The 18,924-nt window shown below is 36.4% G+C and overlaps 2 protein-coding genes and 1 non-coding gene across 4 annotated transcripts; 1 reads left to right on the top strand and 2 right to left on the bottom strand.

The window, feature by feature from the left end:
• The first annotated feature begins 3,182 nt into the window (after positions 1-3,182).
• Positions 3,183-8,570, top strand: LOC104725804 (respiratory burst oxidase homolog protein C). The gene is made up of 10 exons (XM_087485981.1): positions 3,183-4,135; positions 4,218-4,374; positions 4,451-4,499; positions 4,597-4,710; positions 4,790-5,221; positions 5,305-5,906; positions 5,986-6,088; positions 6,176-6,249; positions 7,535-8,058; positions 8,170-8,570. Exons 1-10 carry the CDS (start codon positions 3,559-3,561, stop codon positions 8,277-8,279), a joined length of 2,742 nt encoding a protein of 913 aa, XP_087342107.1. The 5' UTR covers positions 3,183-3,558; the 3' UTR covers positions 8,280-8,570.
• Positions 8,571-15,666: 7,096 nt separating this feature from the next.
• TRNAS-AGA (transfer RNA serine (anticodon AGA)) lies at positions 15,667-15,748 on the bottom strand. The gene has a single exon. It is a non-coding gene; the product is annotated as a tRNA-Ser (tRNA).
• Positions 15,749-16,106: 358 nt separating this feature from the next.
• On the bottom strand, positions 16,107-18,913 carry LOC104725819 (calcium-dependent mitochondrial ATP-magnesium/phosphate carrier protein 2). Of its 2 annotated transcripts, none has more exons than XM_087485987.1 (5): positions 18,042-18,913; positions 17,409-17,659; positions 16,758-17,309; positions 16,579-16,669; positions 16,107-16,470 (listed from the first exon to the last, which is right to left on the bottom strand). In XM_087485987.1, exons 2-5 carry the CDS (start codon positions 17,572-17,574, stop codon positions 16,293-16,295), a joined length of 987 nt encoding a protein of 328 aa, XP_087342113.1. In that variant the 5' UTR covers positions 17,575-17,659; positions 18,042-18,913; the 3' UTR covers positions 16,107-16,292. The 2 variants fall into 2 exon arrangements, with proteins under 2 accessions (XP_087342113.1, XP_010442859.2); XM_010444557.3 differs by having other exon boundaries at positions 17,409-17,645; positions 18,042-18,908.
• Between the last annotated feature and the right edge of the window lie 11 nt (positions 18,914-18,924).

Genomic DNA, 18,924 nt, shown 5'->3' on the forward strand with positions numbered 1-18,924 from the left:
GGACTTAGGAATTAATTTTTAATATTAAAACTTTACTTCAATTCTGTGGTATTTTTGAAAAAAATATATTTTAGTGGTATTTTAAAAAAAAACTAAAGTGGTATTTTGGAAAAAATATATTAGTGGTATTTTTTTAACAAAAAATAAAGCGATATTTATAGAAAAACTCATTTTAGTGATATTTATGAGAATTGCCTAAACTATAAGCTATATATATATATATAGTAAACAAACTATAACATTAGGATTTCCTAAATAGATAGATCATCAAACCTGTGATCCCTTTGTTGCCCAACGTATATCTCATCATTTACTTAACATTTTTTTTTAATTTAATTATTTACTTGCAATCGTGATACTATAACAAAAAAAACTACTTTCAGATTTAGGTCTACCTTTAATTACTTATGACAAATTCATAAAGCAACAATTCTCTTTGCAGATATCCTTAATTACTATCACCGATTAACTATGCATTTGCATTAGTTGTATAGTCTTTTAAGGTAAAATATTGAAGTGAAAAACCGCACACATCATGTAAATCAAACATTTTATCATTCATTAATTATTTTTAGTGGTCTAACCACTCATATTAACATAAAACAATATCCTTAAGTATGTAGTTTAGATCAATGATCATAACATATGAACTTTATTAGTTTATTTAATAATGAATTAAAAATGTTGTCGAAGAAAAAGAACAAATGCTACTGTTACTGAATTAAATAAATTAACCATTGAATCAATAATCTAAGTGTAAACAAAAATCGTTATTAGAGCACACAAAAAAAAAATCACATGTCGTAACTCGTGAAAGTTGAAAAATGATAGTAATCTCGTCATGACTTCATATTTTGATCTTTCACATTTACAAAGAAATTTCTCATTTAAAAAAACTATATAGATTTACTTTTGAAATTTTAAACCTTTTCAATTAAATGGTGTGTGTCATGGAAATCTTACGAAAACGTCCATATCCCTAATTATTTTCAAAGGATTCATGTAATTTCAAGTATTTTTAACTACGAAACTAAGAACATATAGATTGTTTAAGTTTTACTTCTGTTAGAGTAAATATTCTCCAAAAAAAAAATTAGAGTTTAAATTGACAATGTGCTTACATGTATAAGTGTATAAGTTTAATTTAACATAATAAAACAATAACGTTGTAATTTAAAAAAATTACAACAGCCTTAGCCATTGATAATTGATGTAATAATATTTCATTTATTATTTTAAACAAAAATAACTAACATAGTATTCAACTATTCATCTATCTGAAACTAATACATCAAAATATAGTATATTTTGGCAATTTTATAATGCAAATCATGTAACACTATACCAAAAACATAAAATAGTTAAATTGGATTACTATTAAGTTGAATTTGTTGTTTTGAGCATAAAAATATAGGTTATCTTTTCTTTATGGTTTAATGTTCTCAAATTTTTATGCTTAATTTATTTGGACTAATAAAGTGAAAAATATCATAATACTGATAATGATAAAATTTTGTACAATAGTGAAATTTGAAGTTGTTGTTGAAGAAATATATTAACTGTGGTGATAGTATTGTGGATTAAATGGGAATGAAATTTTATCTATATATAGTGAATTTTTATTTATTGAGTCTTAACATGGTTTGAGACGTTTTAGAGTTAATAAGAGTTTTTGGATCATTTTGCTTTGCATAATTGAAGATGCATGATCGCGTAAAAACTTCAGAAATTTGGCCTCCAATAAAAAAATTACGACCATTATATATTTCTCAAATTTTGACACAAAATAAAGAAATATATTTCTATCATTTCTAGATGATTGGGAGAAAATCTAACTGCAGTGGCGGAGGTAGAGAAGAATTAAGAGTGTCATATGACACCAATGAAATTATAAATTTTAGTTTAGCTTTTATTCAATTAATTAATTGGTACATGTCTATGCAACTTATTGACACCCTCAAATAAAAATATAATTCTCGCTACCGCTTTCATATCTATTTTTTTCTATTAAGTTTTTATATAATTTTAAGATATTAACATTTGATTATTAGACTTTTTGACAAACTGTTGAATTTAACCTTTAACAAAATCTTCATCGATTGTATATTTTTATGGATTAAATGCTTAAAAAAAAAAGACTGCCTAAACATAATTATAAGTTGATTAGAAACAAATCCCTAAATCATCACCATCTTTAGAATGTTTCTAAAATATGAGTGAACGTAAAATTTATTTTCAGAAAAAACATTTGTAATAACAACTTTTAACATAATTTTTTTAAAAATATATATATTACGTACATCCATGAATAATTTTTCGGTTCCGCGGTTCCGCCACTGTCTAACGGTGTGATTAAATTTTATAGCCAATGACGAGTCAAGCTGCCTTGCAAATGGAATACTTGGGATGAGTACTTGCCAATCGGTCCTAAAGTCAAAACGCGATTTTAGAAACCAAAACAACCATAATGTATTCACTATATAAATCTTAGATTCGACTTTTAGACTTAGGTAAACCAATCAGTTCAGCCTTACTTAACATGATTAGTACCGATTATTAGAAAAGACAAAAAAGAAGAGCTCAAGGTTTTTAGCTATAATATGGAACTGACCCGAAGTACTAAAATTCGAATGAATGAAAGACTTAGATCATCAATTAGAAGCAGGCCAAATGGGATGAACTGCCATTGGTCCCAAACCTTCGACCAGCTCCTTCTTGCATTCCGCTATAGTATAGGTGTTCTCATGAAATTATTCATCTCTAAGACATGGTTGTATTAATGAAACACATGTTTGAACTTTTCGTTGCTAAAAATTCACGGCTATGGTTAGCGATACTATGTGTATGATCCATCCAGATATAGGTACAAAAATGAGAATGGATCCTCCATGTTTCTATGGGCTAGTGTTTTCTTTTAAAATGCAATTTGTTTTTTTTTTAATTGTTTTCAAATGGTCAAAACCAAATATAATAATTACATAATTCTTTTAGACTTCCAACTTTCTAATTTTCTTTTAAACAAGTTCCAAAAACATTCATTCGCTATGGACTTGTTAAAAACCCGTGGACTATTGTTTTAATTCTTAAAAATCAAATAGAGGAAAAAAAAAACTCAACTTTGTTATATACTATAAAAATACTATAGTTTTTATTAAATATGTATTGCAGCATTACAAATGCACGTTACACCCCAATCAATCATTTTGGTTTTTTTTTTGGGTTAATATTTTTGCATCACCGATGACAAATTTGGTGGGGCAAGTCCGACCACGTCTCTCTTCTCTCAGTCCCCCTCCACTATTTATATAAATCCACATTTTCTCATTCTCTTCTCAAATTACTTACTTTCTCTGAGAAGCTTTCAAAGAGTTTTCCCGGAAATAAATTCTCTCATTTTTCTCGGGAAAATGTTTCTGTCTACGTTTACAACATTTCCTCTAAACTAAAGAGAGAAAGACTTCCATAAATCTACAGAGATCAAAATTGAAAACCACAAATTCATCATTGTGTTCAGTTTCTTGTTTGATATATTTTTCTCAGGTAGAAGTGTTTAAAAGAATGCAGAGAGTGAGCTTTGAAGTATCAGGAGGAGGATATTACTCCGATGCAGAATCCGGGAACAGCGGTCCAATGAGCGGTGGTGGTCAACTACCACCGATCTATAAAAAACCAGCGACTAATACGAACTCAAGATTCACGGCGGAAAACAGTCAGAGAACACGTACGGCACCATACGTGGACCTCACGGTAGATGTACAAGACGACAGAGTCTCTGTACACAGTTTGAAAATGGAAGGTGGATCTAGCGTTGAAGAGAGTCCCGAGCTCACGTTGCTTAAACGTAACCGTCTCGAGAAGAAAACGACCGTTGTGAAACGGTTAGCCTCTGTTTCTCACGAGCTTAAACGTTTGACGTCGGTCTCCGGTGGTGGGGGTGGTGGTGGTGGTAGAAAGCCACCTCGTCCGGCTAAGTTAGACCGGACTAAATCAGCCGCGGCGCAAGCGTTGAAAGGGCTTAAGTTTATTAGTAAGACCGATGGTGGCGCGGGCTGGAGTGCCGTGGAGAAGAGGTTTAATCAGATCACCGCGACTACCGGTGGACTACTTCTTCGTACAAAGTTCGGTGAATGTATAGGTAAAAGACTAAAGACTGATCCAAGCATTAAAATGTTATTACCTTTTTGAGATTTGATTTTGAATGTTTGATAATGTTCCAGGGATGACTTCGAAGGATTTCGCGTTGGAACTGTTTGATGCGTTGGCTAGACGAAGGAATATAACAGGAGAAGTGATCGATGGTGATCAACTTAAGGAGTTTTGGGAACAGATTAATGATCAAAGCTTTGATTCTCGTCTTAAAACGTTCTTTGACATGTATGGTTTCCGGTTCTTTTGTTTCTTTTTTAGTTTCTCTTCTCTGGATGTGAATCTGAAAGTGATGACAATGCAGGGTGGATAAAGATGCTGATGGTAGACTTACTGAAGACGAAGTTAGAGAGGTATAATACAGAGTTATCTTTCCTCTGTTTTCTCTGTTTCTAGTCTTGTTGGCTCTGTTTCATTGTTAACTCTGTTTCTGGTCTTGTTGTTGCACAGATTATTAGTCTTAGTGCTTCTGCCAATAATCTATCTACAATCCAGAAGAGAGCAGATGAGTATGCAGCACTGATCATGGAAGAGCTAGATCCAGACAATATAGGATACATCATGGTATGTAATAAGCTTGGATTGATTATGTTATGATTTATGGATGGAGTATGAAATAACTTTATGGTGAATCTTGAAATAGTTGGAGAGTCTTGAGACTCTGCTTTTGCAAGCGGCGACACAGTCTGTGATAACAAGTACTGGGGAGAGAAAGAATCTGAGTCATATGATGAGTCAGAGGCTTAAGCCAACGTTTAACCGCAACCCTTTGAAGAGATGGTACCGTGGTCTTAGATTCTTTGTGTTAGACAACTGGCAAAGATGTTGGGTTATAGCGTTATGGTTCACGGTTATGGCTATCCTCTTCATCTACAAATACATACAATACCAGCATAGCCCTGTGTATCCAGTGATGGGGGTTTGTGTTTGCGTAGCTAAAGGTGCGGCAGAAACAGTTAAGCTGAACATGGCTTTGATTCTCTTACCTGTTTGCAGAAACACCATCACATGGCTTAGGAATAAGACCAGGTTGGGTGTTGTTGTCCCATTTGATGACAATCTCAACTTCCACAAGGTAAACAAACATATCCTAAATTAAATCCTTTTCTGTTTGAATTATTTCTTATGATAATAAAACCAATGCTTAAAACTTTAAAGGTTATAGCGGTGGGGATTATAATTGGAGTAACGTTGCATGCTGGGGCACATTTGGGGTGTGACTTCCCAAGGCTACTAGAAGCAACTCCAGATGCATATAGGCCTTTAAGAGAGTTTTTTGGGGATGAGCAACCAAAGAGCTACTGGCATTTTGTAAACTCTATTGAAGGTATAACAGGACTTGTAATGGTTCTGTTAATGGCAATTGCTTTCACACTAGCTACACCTTGGTTTAGAAGAGGGAAGCTAAACTATCTTCCAGGACCATTAAAGAAACTAGCTAGCTTCAATGCCTTCTGGTACACTCATCATTTGTTCGTCATAGTCTACATTCTTCTTGTTGCCCATGGATACTACTTGTATCTTACCAAAGACTGGCACAACAAAACGACCTGGATGTATTTGGTGGTACCAGTGGTTCTATATGCGTGTGAAAGGTTGATAAGAGCATTCAGGTCGAGCATCAAGGCCGTGACTATTAGGAAAGTAGCAGTTTATCCAGGAAACGTATTGGCAATACACTTGTCAAGGCCTCAAAACTTCAAATACAAGAGTGGTCAATACATGTTTGTTAACTGTGCTGCTGTATCACCATTTGAATGGTACTTACCAAACCAAACTTCATTTTTCTTTGCAATGCTATCTTGTATATGTGTCTAATAAGGATTTGATCCGATTCAGGCATCCATTTTCAATCACCGCTGCACCACAAGATGACTACCTAAGTGTTCACATTAGAGTTCTTGGCGATTGGACAAGGGCACTCAAAGGAGTCTTCTCGGAGGTTGGTATTACAATAAAGTCTCTAACTAACCAATCTTTTTGAATTTAAAGAGTTTGTTATGAATGGTTTGGTATGTGTTGTTCTCAGGTGTGTAAGCCACCTCCAGCAGGAGTTAGTGGTCTACTCAGAGCCGACATGATGCACGGTGCAACCAATCCCGAGTAAGTAATAATCTCAACCACTATATCTTGAAAAATGTGATCCCCTGCGTCGTTATCATAATCCTACACGTAAATGACTAAATCATGCTAGAGAGAGGATAGGTTCTAGAAGGTTTTTCTGAGAGGATGAATCATGAATCGTGAATACGTGATATCCACTTAGGAAAAGCATTGTTGAAGTATTTTGGTATAAAAGGGGTAACAAATTCAAACAATGTACCTAATTCATTAAAATAAGTGGTGGGAGACCTCAACTAGAATAAAAACTATGTACCTAACCAAAATATCACTATTTTATCTTTAGGTGATTGAGACGCATTATTTGGTTATATCATGCAAGCACGATGTGTTTTTTGCTTATCCATGTGGGTTTTGTGACCGCGTAAATCTTTGGGTTGCAATATCTTACTATTTCTCAACCTTTTCCTTAAAAACAAATTGTGCTAGGTCAACATTCTACATTTGTTTTATAAATATTTCGCATCACGTCAAGTCAATTATATTGCCGATATGGTTTATTTACTTTATGTCTTTATCAAGTTCCTTTTTATCAAGAAAAATGTTAAAGATGATGCTGACTTTTTAAATGGTCTACGTAGTTTCCTCTCTTGGTTTTGGGGGAACATCACATGTTGTCATGTAGATATGTACAGATCCAGGTGTACGAATATACTTGCATAAATACTCTTAGTTAGTTTTGGTTCTAAGTGTTCACATGCCGGTTTTAATATGGTTAGTTAGCTAGGCATGATTATATTCTACTTAGTTTTGGATTTGAGTGTCACATGCCAAAATAATTTGTATGGATAAGCATATGATCACTGTTCTATTCATTTAAGAATTCCAGTTTGAAACTTTTCTTTTTGTTTTTAAGTGTTTTCTTTTGGTGCTACGAAATTTTCGTATATAGTAGGAGTGTAGGACAAAGAATAGTCACAAGAGGAGATGAACATGACATTAACTAGAAAGATCTAATATTGTGCCGTACGTAATTTAAAATTGTCAAATACATTATTTAATACAACTAACGTCGAATATGATATATTGGATTTCTAAGATGTTGATGTTCTGAAAGAACTTATATTTAGATTTTTTACATATGGCTAAGACCAGATTTTGTTTATTTCTTTATATATAGGGAGAAGAGAACTATTAACATTTTCTTTCGAACTAATTAGTCGTTTATTTATTTATATTGGGTGTGCTATCTACGTTAGTCTCTTGTTGAGCAATATATATCATAGAATTGTGACATTTTCTAATAGCAATGACTTTGCATGCACAGCTTCCCGAAAGTCTTGATCGATGGTCCTTACGGTGCACCAGCACAAGACTACAAGAAGTACGAGGTTGTTCTACTGGTTGGTCTCGGGATTGGAGCCACACCAATGATCAGTATCGTCAAAGACATTGTCAACAACATCAAAGCCAAGGAACAAGCTCAACTTAACCGAATGGAGAATGGAACAAGCGAACCACAACGAAACAAGAAAGAGAGTTTCAGGACTCGTAGAGCCTACTTCTACTGGGTTACGCGTGAGCAAGGCTCTTTTGATTGGTTCAAGAACATAATGAACGAAGTAGCGGAACGAGATACCAACCGTGTCATCGAGTTGCATAATTATTGTACGAGTGTCTATGAAGAAGGAGACGCTCGTTCCGCACTTATACATATGCTTCAATCACTAAACCATGCCAAGAACGGCGTCGACATTGTCTCTGGAACAAGAGTTATGTCCCATTTTGCTAAACCTAATTGGAGAAATGTTTACAAACGCATAGCCATGGATCATCCTAACACTAAAGTTGGTAAGTTCACATCTTCATAGAATCTTGATTAATTTGGTAGGAGTATAATAAGTAGAGATGATATATATCATACGACATGATAATTATATTAAAAAAAAAACAAATGTACAGGAGTGTTCTACTGTGGAGCACCAGCATTGACAAAGGAGCTAAGGCATTTAGCTTTAGATTTTACTCACAAGACAAGCACCAGATTCTCCTTTCATAAAGAGAATTTCTAAAGGAGACACAGAGTTTCTAAAGGAGGGACAGAGTTAAAAGGCATATAAACAAGAAAAGAAAAGAAAGAAGCATGAGTTATATATGTTTCTCGTAATTTCACTTCCCTTACTATTTCTAAAGAATTAATATTTGTATACATATATATACTCTCTTGAGTCTTGACTGTAGATTTCTATTTATGCTTTAAAGCTTTTTGATCGTATGTTTAATTGTTTTGTTATCTTTGGAAAGTGTAACAACGTTAATTATATATTGAAGCAGTGATGCAAAAAGAAGCAAAGATTTTAAAAGGGACGATACGCTATAGGAGTGTTGAGACTTGAGACTTAAGTTCAAAGACTCGAACTTTTGTAAATCTTATTCACGGTTTTGTAAAGTTAGTGTAGAAGATGAATCTTGTATTATACTGAAGACTTTACACAGCTATATATACTGGTACATGAAATACCCTAGAATACAACTATAAACAGAATGTTCTATAAGTGACATGATATAAAAATGATACGAGAATATTGAGCTATTGAATAGTGTATCATTGCGTATCTCTTACACGCCCCCTCAAGATAGAGGGGCTGGAAGCACTCCAATCTTGTTACGCAAATGTAGAAAGTGTGTTCGGGGAAGTGGTTTGGTTAGTGCATCAGCTAACTGATCTTTGGTGTGGACATGAGAGACACGAAGAAGGCCTTGTTGAATCTGCCCTCGTACAAAATGATAGTCTAGCGCAATGTGCTTCATTCTGGAGTGAAAAATGGGGTTCGCACATAGAAACGTCGCGCCAACATTATCGCAGTATATAAGCGGCACCACTCGAAGAGGTATCCCAAGCTCCGTCAAGAGATTGCTTATCCAGCGAAGTTCTGCGGAGGTGTTGGCAACTGCACGGTATTCAGCTTCGGTGGAGGAGCGAGCAACACTCTTCTGTTTCTTAGCAGTCCATGACACCGGATTTGTACCCATATAAACAATGTATGCATTTGTGGAGATATAGTCGTGAGTATCACCTGCCCAATCGGCATCAGAGAAGGCGTGGAGAGTGTGATCATTTTTGGCCGAGAAGAAAATCCCATGAGTAGTTGTGCCAGCGAGGTAACGTAAGATGCGTTTGGCGGCTTGCCAGTGGTCTTGAGTAGGGCGATGCATGAACTGAGACAAACGGTTCACCGCAAAACTGATATCGGGACGAGTAAAGCTGAGATATTGGAAGCTGCTAACGAGTTGGTGGTACTCCTTGCCATCAGGAAGAGCAACGCCGGATTGAAGATTGAGTTTAGGAGAGGAGGCCATCGGCGTGGCAACAGGCTTCGCATTGAGCATATTGTGACGATGAAGAAGATCAAAAATGTACTTGCGTTGAGAGAGATGGAGACCGGTATTGGTACGATGAGCTTCAATCCCTAAGAAGTAGTTAAGGTCCTCTGGGTCCTTGACAGAGAAACGATCTGCCAAGAGCTGAAGAATGTGACGAATGCTGGATTTATCATTGCTTGTAACAAGTATATCATCAACATAGACTAGGAGATAGACATAAGTTGTTCCACGACGCAGGATAAACAGAGAGGTATCAGCAAGTGAGTTGAGGAACCCGAGACTGAGTAGATAGGATTTTAATTCAGTATACCAGGCACGGGGAGCTTGTTTCAAGCCATATATCGCTTTGCGGAGACGACATACATACGACGGATGATCAGAATCAACAAACCCCGGTGGTTGCTCCATGTATACTTCCTCGTTTAGGGTGCCTTGAAGGAACACATTGTTAACATCTAACTGAAGAATCGGCCAAGAGCGGCTTACCGCAACATCAAGAACTAAGCGGAGGGTAGTAGCTTTGATCACTGGGCTAAAGGTCTCAGTGTAGTCACGACCATATTCCTGGTTGTAGCCTTTGGCGACAAGCCTTGCTTTACACCTGCCAAGAGTGCCGTTAGGCAAAAATTTATTTTTGTAAACCCACTTACAGCCAACAATGTTATGATTCAGTGGTCGGGGAATAAGATCCATTGTCCGATTGCGCGCAAAGGCATCAATCTCACCCGACATCGTATCACGCCATACCTTATCCTTCATAGCTTGGTTCACGGTTAAAGGTTCGGTCGGGATGTTGGGAGATAAAGCTGCGGAGAGATTTAGTTTCCGGTTGGGTTTCACAATATTATCCTTACGTCGGGTTTGCATGGGGTGTATATTTTCAACGGGAGGTTGTGGAGGTTGTGGAGGTTGAAGATGTGGAGAGGGAGTATCGGGGATAGAGGAGGAAGGTTGTGATGAAGATGATTGGTTAGACGGGCTTGGTGATTGAGAGGTTATTGGGCTTTGATCAGTATGGGCCGGAGAGTTGATTGGGTTTATTATAGGAGAAGCTGGGTTTGTGGTAGCTGGGCTAGTGGATCGAGAAGGAGAAGAAGAGGAGACATCTGACATCGGATCTGCAATGTTAGGATTCGGAGAAGAATCACTTACCGGTGTGTGGGAAGGAGTCTCCGACGGCGCAGTCTGGTGAGAATCAGAGCTCGTGTGTCCCGGTAACGGAGGCGACGGCGAGGCGAGTGGCGACGGCAGGACAGGCGGTGGTGTGGATGAGTGAGTTGTTACTGTCGGGTAGAAGGAATGAGAGGATGGTGGAGCAGAGTCGGAGGGTGACGGTGGTGTTGCAGGAGGCGAACGAAGAGCGGCAAAAGGAAAGGTTGTTTCGTCAAACTTGACATGGCGGGAGACGTAGACACGGCCTGTGCTCGGTTGAAGACAGAGGTATGCACTTTGAGTGAGAGAGTATCCCAAGAAAACACACGGAGTCGATCGTTGTTCAAGCTTGTGAGCAGCATAAGGACGCAACCAAGGGAAGCAGAGACAACCAAAGATTTGAAGTTTAGAGTAGTTGGGCTGAGTGCGAAAGAGCTTCAGGAAGGGAGACTCCATGTCAATGACCGGTGTAGGTAACCGATTGATGAGATATGCGGCGGTGGCAAAGGCATAGGTCCAGTATGTGATAGGAAGACCACCTTTGGTGAGGAGCGAGAGGCCAGTTTCAATAACATGTCTGTGTTTGCGTTCGGAGATACCATTATGCTCCGGCGTGTGAGGCGGTGAAGTGAAGTGTGATATTCCAGCGGTGGAGAGAAAGGACTTAAGAGCAACGAATTCATCACCATTATCCGAGAATAAGGTACCAATACGAGTGGTGAATTTGTTTTCCACAAGGGCTTTAAATGCAACAAAGGTGTCATGGACTTGAGATTTTGCTTTTAGAGGATATAGCCAAGTGTAGCGAGAGTAATGATCAACAAGGACTAAGTAATACTTGTAGTTGTCAACTGATAGAACTGGGGATGTCCAGACATCTATAAAAATATATTCAAGAGGACGGGTTGAGGTAATGGACGTTTGTGAAAATGATAGTTTGTGACTTTTATTAATAGAACAATCAGAACAAAACAAAGTTTGAGAAGGAGATGTAGAATAAGGAAGAGAGTATTTGGATAATAGAGTTTTGAGGATAGGAGGATTAGGGTGGCCTAAGCGATGATGCCAGTTCACTAATGTTGGTGTTGATGAGGATGAAGCAAAGAAGGCAGATACAGTAGACGCCGGCCACTCATAAGCCTCGTCTTTAGGTCGGCCTTGGAGTAACGGGACACCCGAGCTCAGATCCTTCACCTGAAAGGCAGCAGGAGCAAATTCAACAGACACTTTGTTATCATTGCATAACCGATAGACAGATATTAAGTTTTTGTGAATATTAGGGACACATAGGACATGATTAAGATTGAGGTGACGAGAAGAAGAGGGTAGAGATAGTGAACCAGTATGAGTGATAGGGAGAGCGGAACCATCACCAATGAGAACAGAGTCAGCACCATGATATGGGCGAGGCGAGGTGAGACTGTGGAGATCACTAGTCATGTGATGAGTAGCTCCACTGTCCAAAAGCCACGAGTTTATAGAAGGCGGAGCAGTGAGAGCAAGATTAGCACTCGGCTGCCATGGACGAACAGGTGTTGGAAGCAGACCACCGTGGGGAGAGCCGTGAGATTGGTATAGTTGGGAACAACGTTTTGCGCTGTGACCAAAGACACCACACAACTGACACTTGCCTTGATAGCCGCGAGTGTCTTGACGTTGAGAGTTGTAGGTGTGATTGTTTTTGTTGTTCCATTGTTGTTGTGGGCGCTGGGTGTGTCGCTGTTGATGCTGACGAGGACGAGACGTAGCAACGTTGGCAGAGACAGGAGTAGAGGAAGACACCATAAGAGCAGTGGTGAGTAATTGAGCCTCTTTGTTGAGAAGCTTTTCATGGACTTCGGTGAGCCTAGGAGATACTTCACGTCCTTCAACTTGATCAGCAACAGATTTGTAGTCGTTTGGAAGACCACGAAGAACAGCTTCAATTTGCTCATCAAGATCGAGAGGCTTACCAAGAAGTGCAAGTTTGTCGAAACGAGTTGTTAACCCTTGCATATACTCGTCGACGGTCTTGTCACCTTTGGAGAATTGTTGTAGTTGAAGACGCAGCTGCTGAATATGGCCTTTGCTTGGTTTGGCGAAGATGTCTGCAACAGTACGCCACATCTCCGCAGCAGATTTGGTGGTGGTGACAAGAGGTTGAACGGAGGGAGAGAGAGTTCCGAGAAGACCGCTGTAGATCAGCTTGTCTTGACGGCGCCACTTGGTGTAGTCAGGGTTGGGAGAGGTGACACCAGCGGAGACCACCGTCGGAGCCGGAGGAGGAGTAGATCCATCGATATACCCGGCTAGATCGTAACCATCGAGCAGAGAGTGGACTTGGAGACTCCAAGTGATGTAGTTGAGAGAGGTGAGCTTAATAACATTACTCATATTGATGTTAAGATAGGATTGAGTGGTATCAATGACCTCAGCAGTATTAGTCATGGAGAAAATAGAAGGAGAAAGACGAAACAGAGAAGAAGGGAAAAAGAAAAACAGAGTAAAAGCGAAGACGGAGAAGAAAGGAGACGGAAATTTTTTTTTTTTTTTTTTATTAGATCTTGTACTGCTCTGATACCATGTAGAAGATGAATCTTGTATTATACTGAAGACTTTACACAGCTATATATACTGGTACATGGAATACCCTAGAATACAACTATAAACAGAATGTTCTATAACTAACATGATACGAGAATGATACGAGAATATTGAGCTATTGAATAGTGTATCATTGCGTATCTCTTACAGTTAGAGTAATTCGAGGATTGAAAGATACAGAGCTTGCGAATTAAATAATTAGAAGTGAAACTCTTTGAAGTTTTGTATATGTTTCTCCGTGAGGTGTTACTATGTAACACTAAAAATGTAAACTAAAACATATCGTATTCATAAGGGTTACCGGCACTGCAGTATTCATTCTTATACTAGTTGCATTCTCAACTACACGCAGTTGATGTATATATTGTGACTTGTGAGTTTTTAATATATCTTTGATGAAGAAATGTATACATTTTTATAAATCATTCTTTATGTATACTTTTAAAAAATGTATACATTTTTATAAATCATATAAACTAAAACATATCGTATTCATAAGGGTTACCGGCACCGCAGTATTCATTCTTATACTAGTTATAATTATTATGTTGTTAGGAATAGAAAATAACTAGATTAGGACCATGCTCTCTAGCACGGGTTGAAATTCCTATTATTTATATTGTAATTTTTATAGAAAATATAATTTATGTGATTGTTTTTAAAAGTTGTTGTGAATAAAGCATTATACAATAAAATCATATGCTATACATGAAGACTTGAATTTTTTTGAGATTTTGTTGCTAGTATAATTGAAAATCACTATTAATCCACAGAAGATTATTTAGTTTTTGAGATTTTATTGCCTGTATATGGTTAAATAAATATTTTGTGGAGATTTTATTTTATTTTTTTGGAATATCCTTTTTAAGAGGATCTGAAATCGAGATTTAACTAATGGTTACAACCTATATAACCTATAACCTATCAAATAATTAAATAATTAATCTTATAACCCATATTATATAGCCTACACAAAAAGATCGTGTACTTCTGTTTTATTATATAGGGGATGGTTTCCAATAATTCTAGTTTCTATAATTCAAAAACTTATCAACATTAGTTTCGGACTCTCGCCCTATATATATACTAGATTAAGACCCGTGCTAGAGCACGAGTTGAAATTTATTTTATTTATATTGTAATTTTTATATAAAATATAATTTATATAATTGTTTTTAAAAGTTTTTTTGGATCAAATATTATGCAATAAAATCATATGCTAAATATGATGACTTGAAAAAGCTACTTATTTTATAAGTTTTATATTGTTAATGATTCGAGATAAGTATTTGTGCTATAACATTGGTTAAATTTTATTTTATACAAAAATTTTGTATATTTTTTATTTTAAAATAAAATTTTAATATGTTGTATTAGTTTATGTACGTGAAGTTATTTCAACAATGTATATTCTACCTCATGACTTGAATGTCATTATAAGATATAATTTTGAGAATTTAGTTTTTAAAAATCGAGTTATTATATTATGAGTAATTTAATATATTGTTATACTTTTTGTTTTAATATATTTGGTTTTTGAAAATTCTTTCATATTATAATAACATATTATTGACAATGCTATAACAAACCAGTTTAGAGTGTTTATAGTTTCTAACTTTAATATCTAGTTTCAATATTTTAAAATATTTCAAAATAAATTATTTAAAGTTTATTATATTATATAAAATTATAAAATTCAACAAAAAAGTATGAAATTGAATTTAAATATTCAAATTTTAACCCGTTACTCAGTAAAATTTTTAATTTAATAGATATTATTTTAAAGAATAATATTAATTAAACTTGAATATTTTATAGATTGAATCATTTATATTTGTTTTTAAAAATTCAACTTATGGTATATCTGAAAATAAAACTATTTTTTAATTATAATAAATAATATGATAATTTATTGTTTCACAAAATAGACTCATATAATGATAATTAACAAATTAATATGTTAAGTTAGATATCATAGGATTTTATTTGATGAATAATTTAATAAAGAAAATTAATATGGTAAGTTAGATGATATCAAATTAATGATTCTTAAGAAAATTTTCTTTAAGATTTTTGGAAACAATAAATCCAAACTATACAAATAATAGAAAATTTAATTTGTAACCTATTTGTAACTAATTTATTAAAATTATACAGTATACAAAACAATGTTGTGTACTTCCGTTTTATTATATAGGGATACTCAAAAACATATGGTAGAGCCATATTTGTACATGTACAACAAGTACAACGTATGCAAGAGCACACTTAAAGTTAAAACTATTCTGGAATTTCTTTTCCATTATAAAGAGCAGGAAAGCAAAATAAATTTTTAAAAAGCGTGAACGGCAGGATTCGAACCTACGCGGGCAAAGCCCACATGATTTCTAGTCATGCCCGATAACCACTCCGGCACGTCCACTTTGATGCTTTAGAATCATAGGAAAGTTATTTATTACTAAATTTACTAAACTGTAACGTTTTTCCAGCTTTTCTCACGTTTTTTGGTGTTTCCCAAAACTATTTCTTGAATACTTTTCTCATTTTTCTTGATGATCTTTAATTCTTTATATGGAGTCGAAACCAAACCAGAAAGAGAAGATGTTCTGTTCAGTAAACACCAAGAATGACAAGACGTTACCTAACTCTTGCTTTCACTCTCCACTACACCAAAATATATCCCAAGACAAGAACCTCTATTATTATTTTGCCTTTTTATACACCACAATTGGAATCATCAAAACAAAAGTCAAGAAGCATCACTACAATTTTCTCATCTCTAAAGTAAAGAGAGCTTTCTACACTTGACATTAAACGTTTGGGGGAAACAAGAATATTATAGTAGTATTTATCTCATACAAATGATGTTTAGAAGAATTATGTATGTTAAAAATAACCTAGTTTTATAGGTTCTCCTTTATTATTCCCACTCTTTCGTCAATATCAAAATCAAGTGAAGCCACTAATCAATCAAGTTCTAGACTCTTTTTCATAGCTTCGTAAACCATATACGTAATGCTGGCAGCAGGAACAACCTTTAGAAGGTTCGGTAGAAGCCCTTTGTAGAGTGCTTTGTAACCTTCTTCACTTATCGTCCTCCTGAATACTCCCGACATCGAGGTCCTTTCCCGTTCTGCTTGCATTCTGTGTCACAATATATTCCCACGAGAACTGATTATATGCTTGTGTATGGAGTTTGTGTTAAGAAAGAGAGAGAGAGCAGGAAAACATATAGTCCATCCATGGAATTACCTTGTCCTCACGACCTGCAAAGGATAAACACACGTTGCTCCAAGAGCTCCTGAGATTGTTCCGCATCCTAGTTGCACAAGCGGACCTGGTTCTGAAGACCAAACCCGAGACCAGTTTTATGAGTCTACGTTCAAGCAGATTAAGACAGAACAAAATGATAGAGAAACTAAGAGATTTACCGGCGTCCTGAAGAATATATGTCCGGGACAAGTCCTTTAATTTCTCATATGCAGCAAGGTCGATACCCGCATAAGGAATAATCCCAAGAAGAGAAGGGAAAAGACCTTTGTAAAAGGCGCGTGGACCCTCATGAACCAATATGTCCTTGGTGAGTGATCCAAGCTTAGGAACAACAACACCAGCTTGGCTCGTGCAAGTCTGCAACCGAGTTTTCACAAGATCCAAAGGGTATATAGAGGCTTGAGCCACTGCACCAGCCATACCTCCAGCAAAAAGCCTACCAGTTGTGCCTATATCTGCTTTGTCTTCACCCATGTTTTCACCAATAGCGTTTTTGAAAAGCTCATATGCATAGAACTTGATGGCACTCTCTGGTGCTACCTTCACAATATTCAACCCATTACCTCTGAAAAACCCCCGAACCCCATCCTGTTTCCATATCATCTTTATGGCTTCTCGGATTTTAGCATCAGTTTTCTGAATTTGTAATAGAACTTTTAAGCGATCTAGAGGTGCAGTTGCCGTCCTAGATGCTGCACCGGCTATGCCACCTGCGACAGTACTATTTTGTTGTCAAAAAACTTCAAAAACCAAATCTTTGTTTTACGTTGTTCATAGAAAATAAGCTCCTAACAGTTAAGTAAGTCCACCTGCGATGAAATAGTTGCTTCTCTTTACGTGTTTGCTAATGCCTTGTGGAATAACAGCTTGTTCTCCAATATCAACAAGGCATACTCTTTCCCAATGGTGGTATATATTTTCAATGGTAGCTTCATGTGGGTACAACAAAAGAAAATCCCTCCATTCTTCAAACATAATGATTCCATCATTGTCCTTATCAACATGTTCCACAAAACGAGCTAGCTCCTCATCATTTATCTCAATCCCTGCAAAATAGAAACTGTTGTGGCTTATAGGACGAATACAGAGCATAAACACAAAAGTGGTGGTCAATAGTTTCAATAACAAGCCGTATTCTTAAATGCACAGAAACGAGGTTGCTAAGTACACCAAATGAAACCAATACACATCCGTAGGAAGTGTTCATAAGTACAACAATACTCAAACTTCATAGATACACAAAGAACCAAAAACTAAAAACAAATTCTGATTTACATAACCACTCAGATTCACAAGAGTCTCATCTTAACTAATGATCACACATACATATGAATTACCACAATCTTATCAACCTACAAAGATCTAACTCAAATCAGATCATCAGCTTAACATACAATGATTTAACAAAACAGACTCAGAGCATAAAGAATCTGTAACTATACCGGCCTTAACGAGCGAGTCCCAGAGACCCTCAGGAGAAATGCAACCATTATGCTCAACATCAATAGCTTGAAATATTCTATACAGCTCAAGCTCCTTATCATCCATATATCTACGAAACTCATTATAATCAACACGCCCGTCTCTGTTCGCATCACAAACCCTAAACAACTCCTTAGCGTATTTATACCCACTCGGGATTTGAAGCGCACACAAACCCTTCTCGATTTGAGCAACATCTAAGTAACCAACATTCTCAGAATCAAAGAAACTGAACAAGCTCCTGATTCGCAAATCTCGCTCCTCCCTCGTCTCGCGGAGAGCTAAGAGAACATGATCCATTGAAACTGGTCCAGGTTTCTTAACCGGGTTGCAACATGATCCCTGTTTCGATTTCTTCGCTTCTATTTTCTTCGTCGGTAAACCAACATGCTCCACGCCGTGAGTCGTCGTCGTCGACATGATCAACGAATCAGAATAGAAAAAAGATCAGATTTTTCGTTTCTGGGTTTGTGATCACATCATCGTATTACTCAGATCTGCAATGAATCTACCAAAACGCTCACCATTTACAACCCCCGTAACGTTAAGAGAGAATCTCAAATCCGTTATTCGAGTGAAGAGAGATGAATCGAATACAAAAGATTGAAGAAGGATAAGAAAGGATCTAAATTTGAAGAAGAGATTGAGAATTTGTGCTGATGATAGAGGTGAAGCTTAAGGTAGAAGAAGAAGGAAGAAGAAGGAAGAAGAAGAAGAAGAAGAAGGGGCCAATCTCTCCAATGGTGCGGAGTTGAGATTCTCATGGGATATTCTTCATTTATTATGTGAATACGATTTTTATTATTATTTGATTTATAACTTTGTATAGATTATAGATAATTT

Source organism: Camelina sativa, chromosome 2, assembly GCF_030686135.1.
Source record: "Camelina sativa cultivar CO46 ecotype springtype chromosome 2, ASM3068613v1".
Classification (NCBI taxonomy): Eukaryota; Viridiplantae; Streptophyta; class Magnoliopsida; order Brassicales; family Brassicaceae; genus Camelina; species Camelina sativa.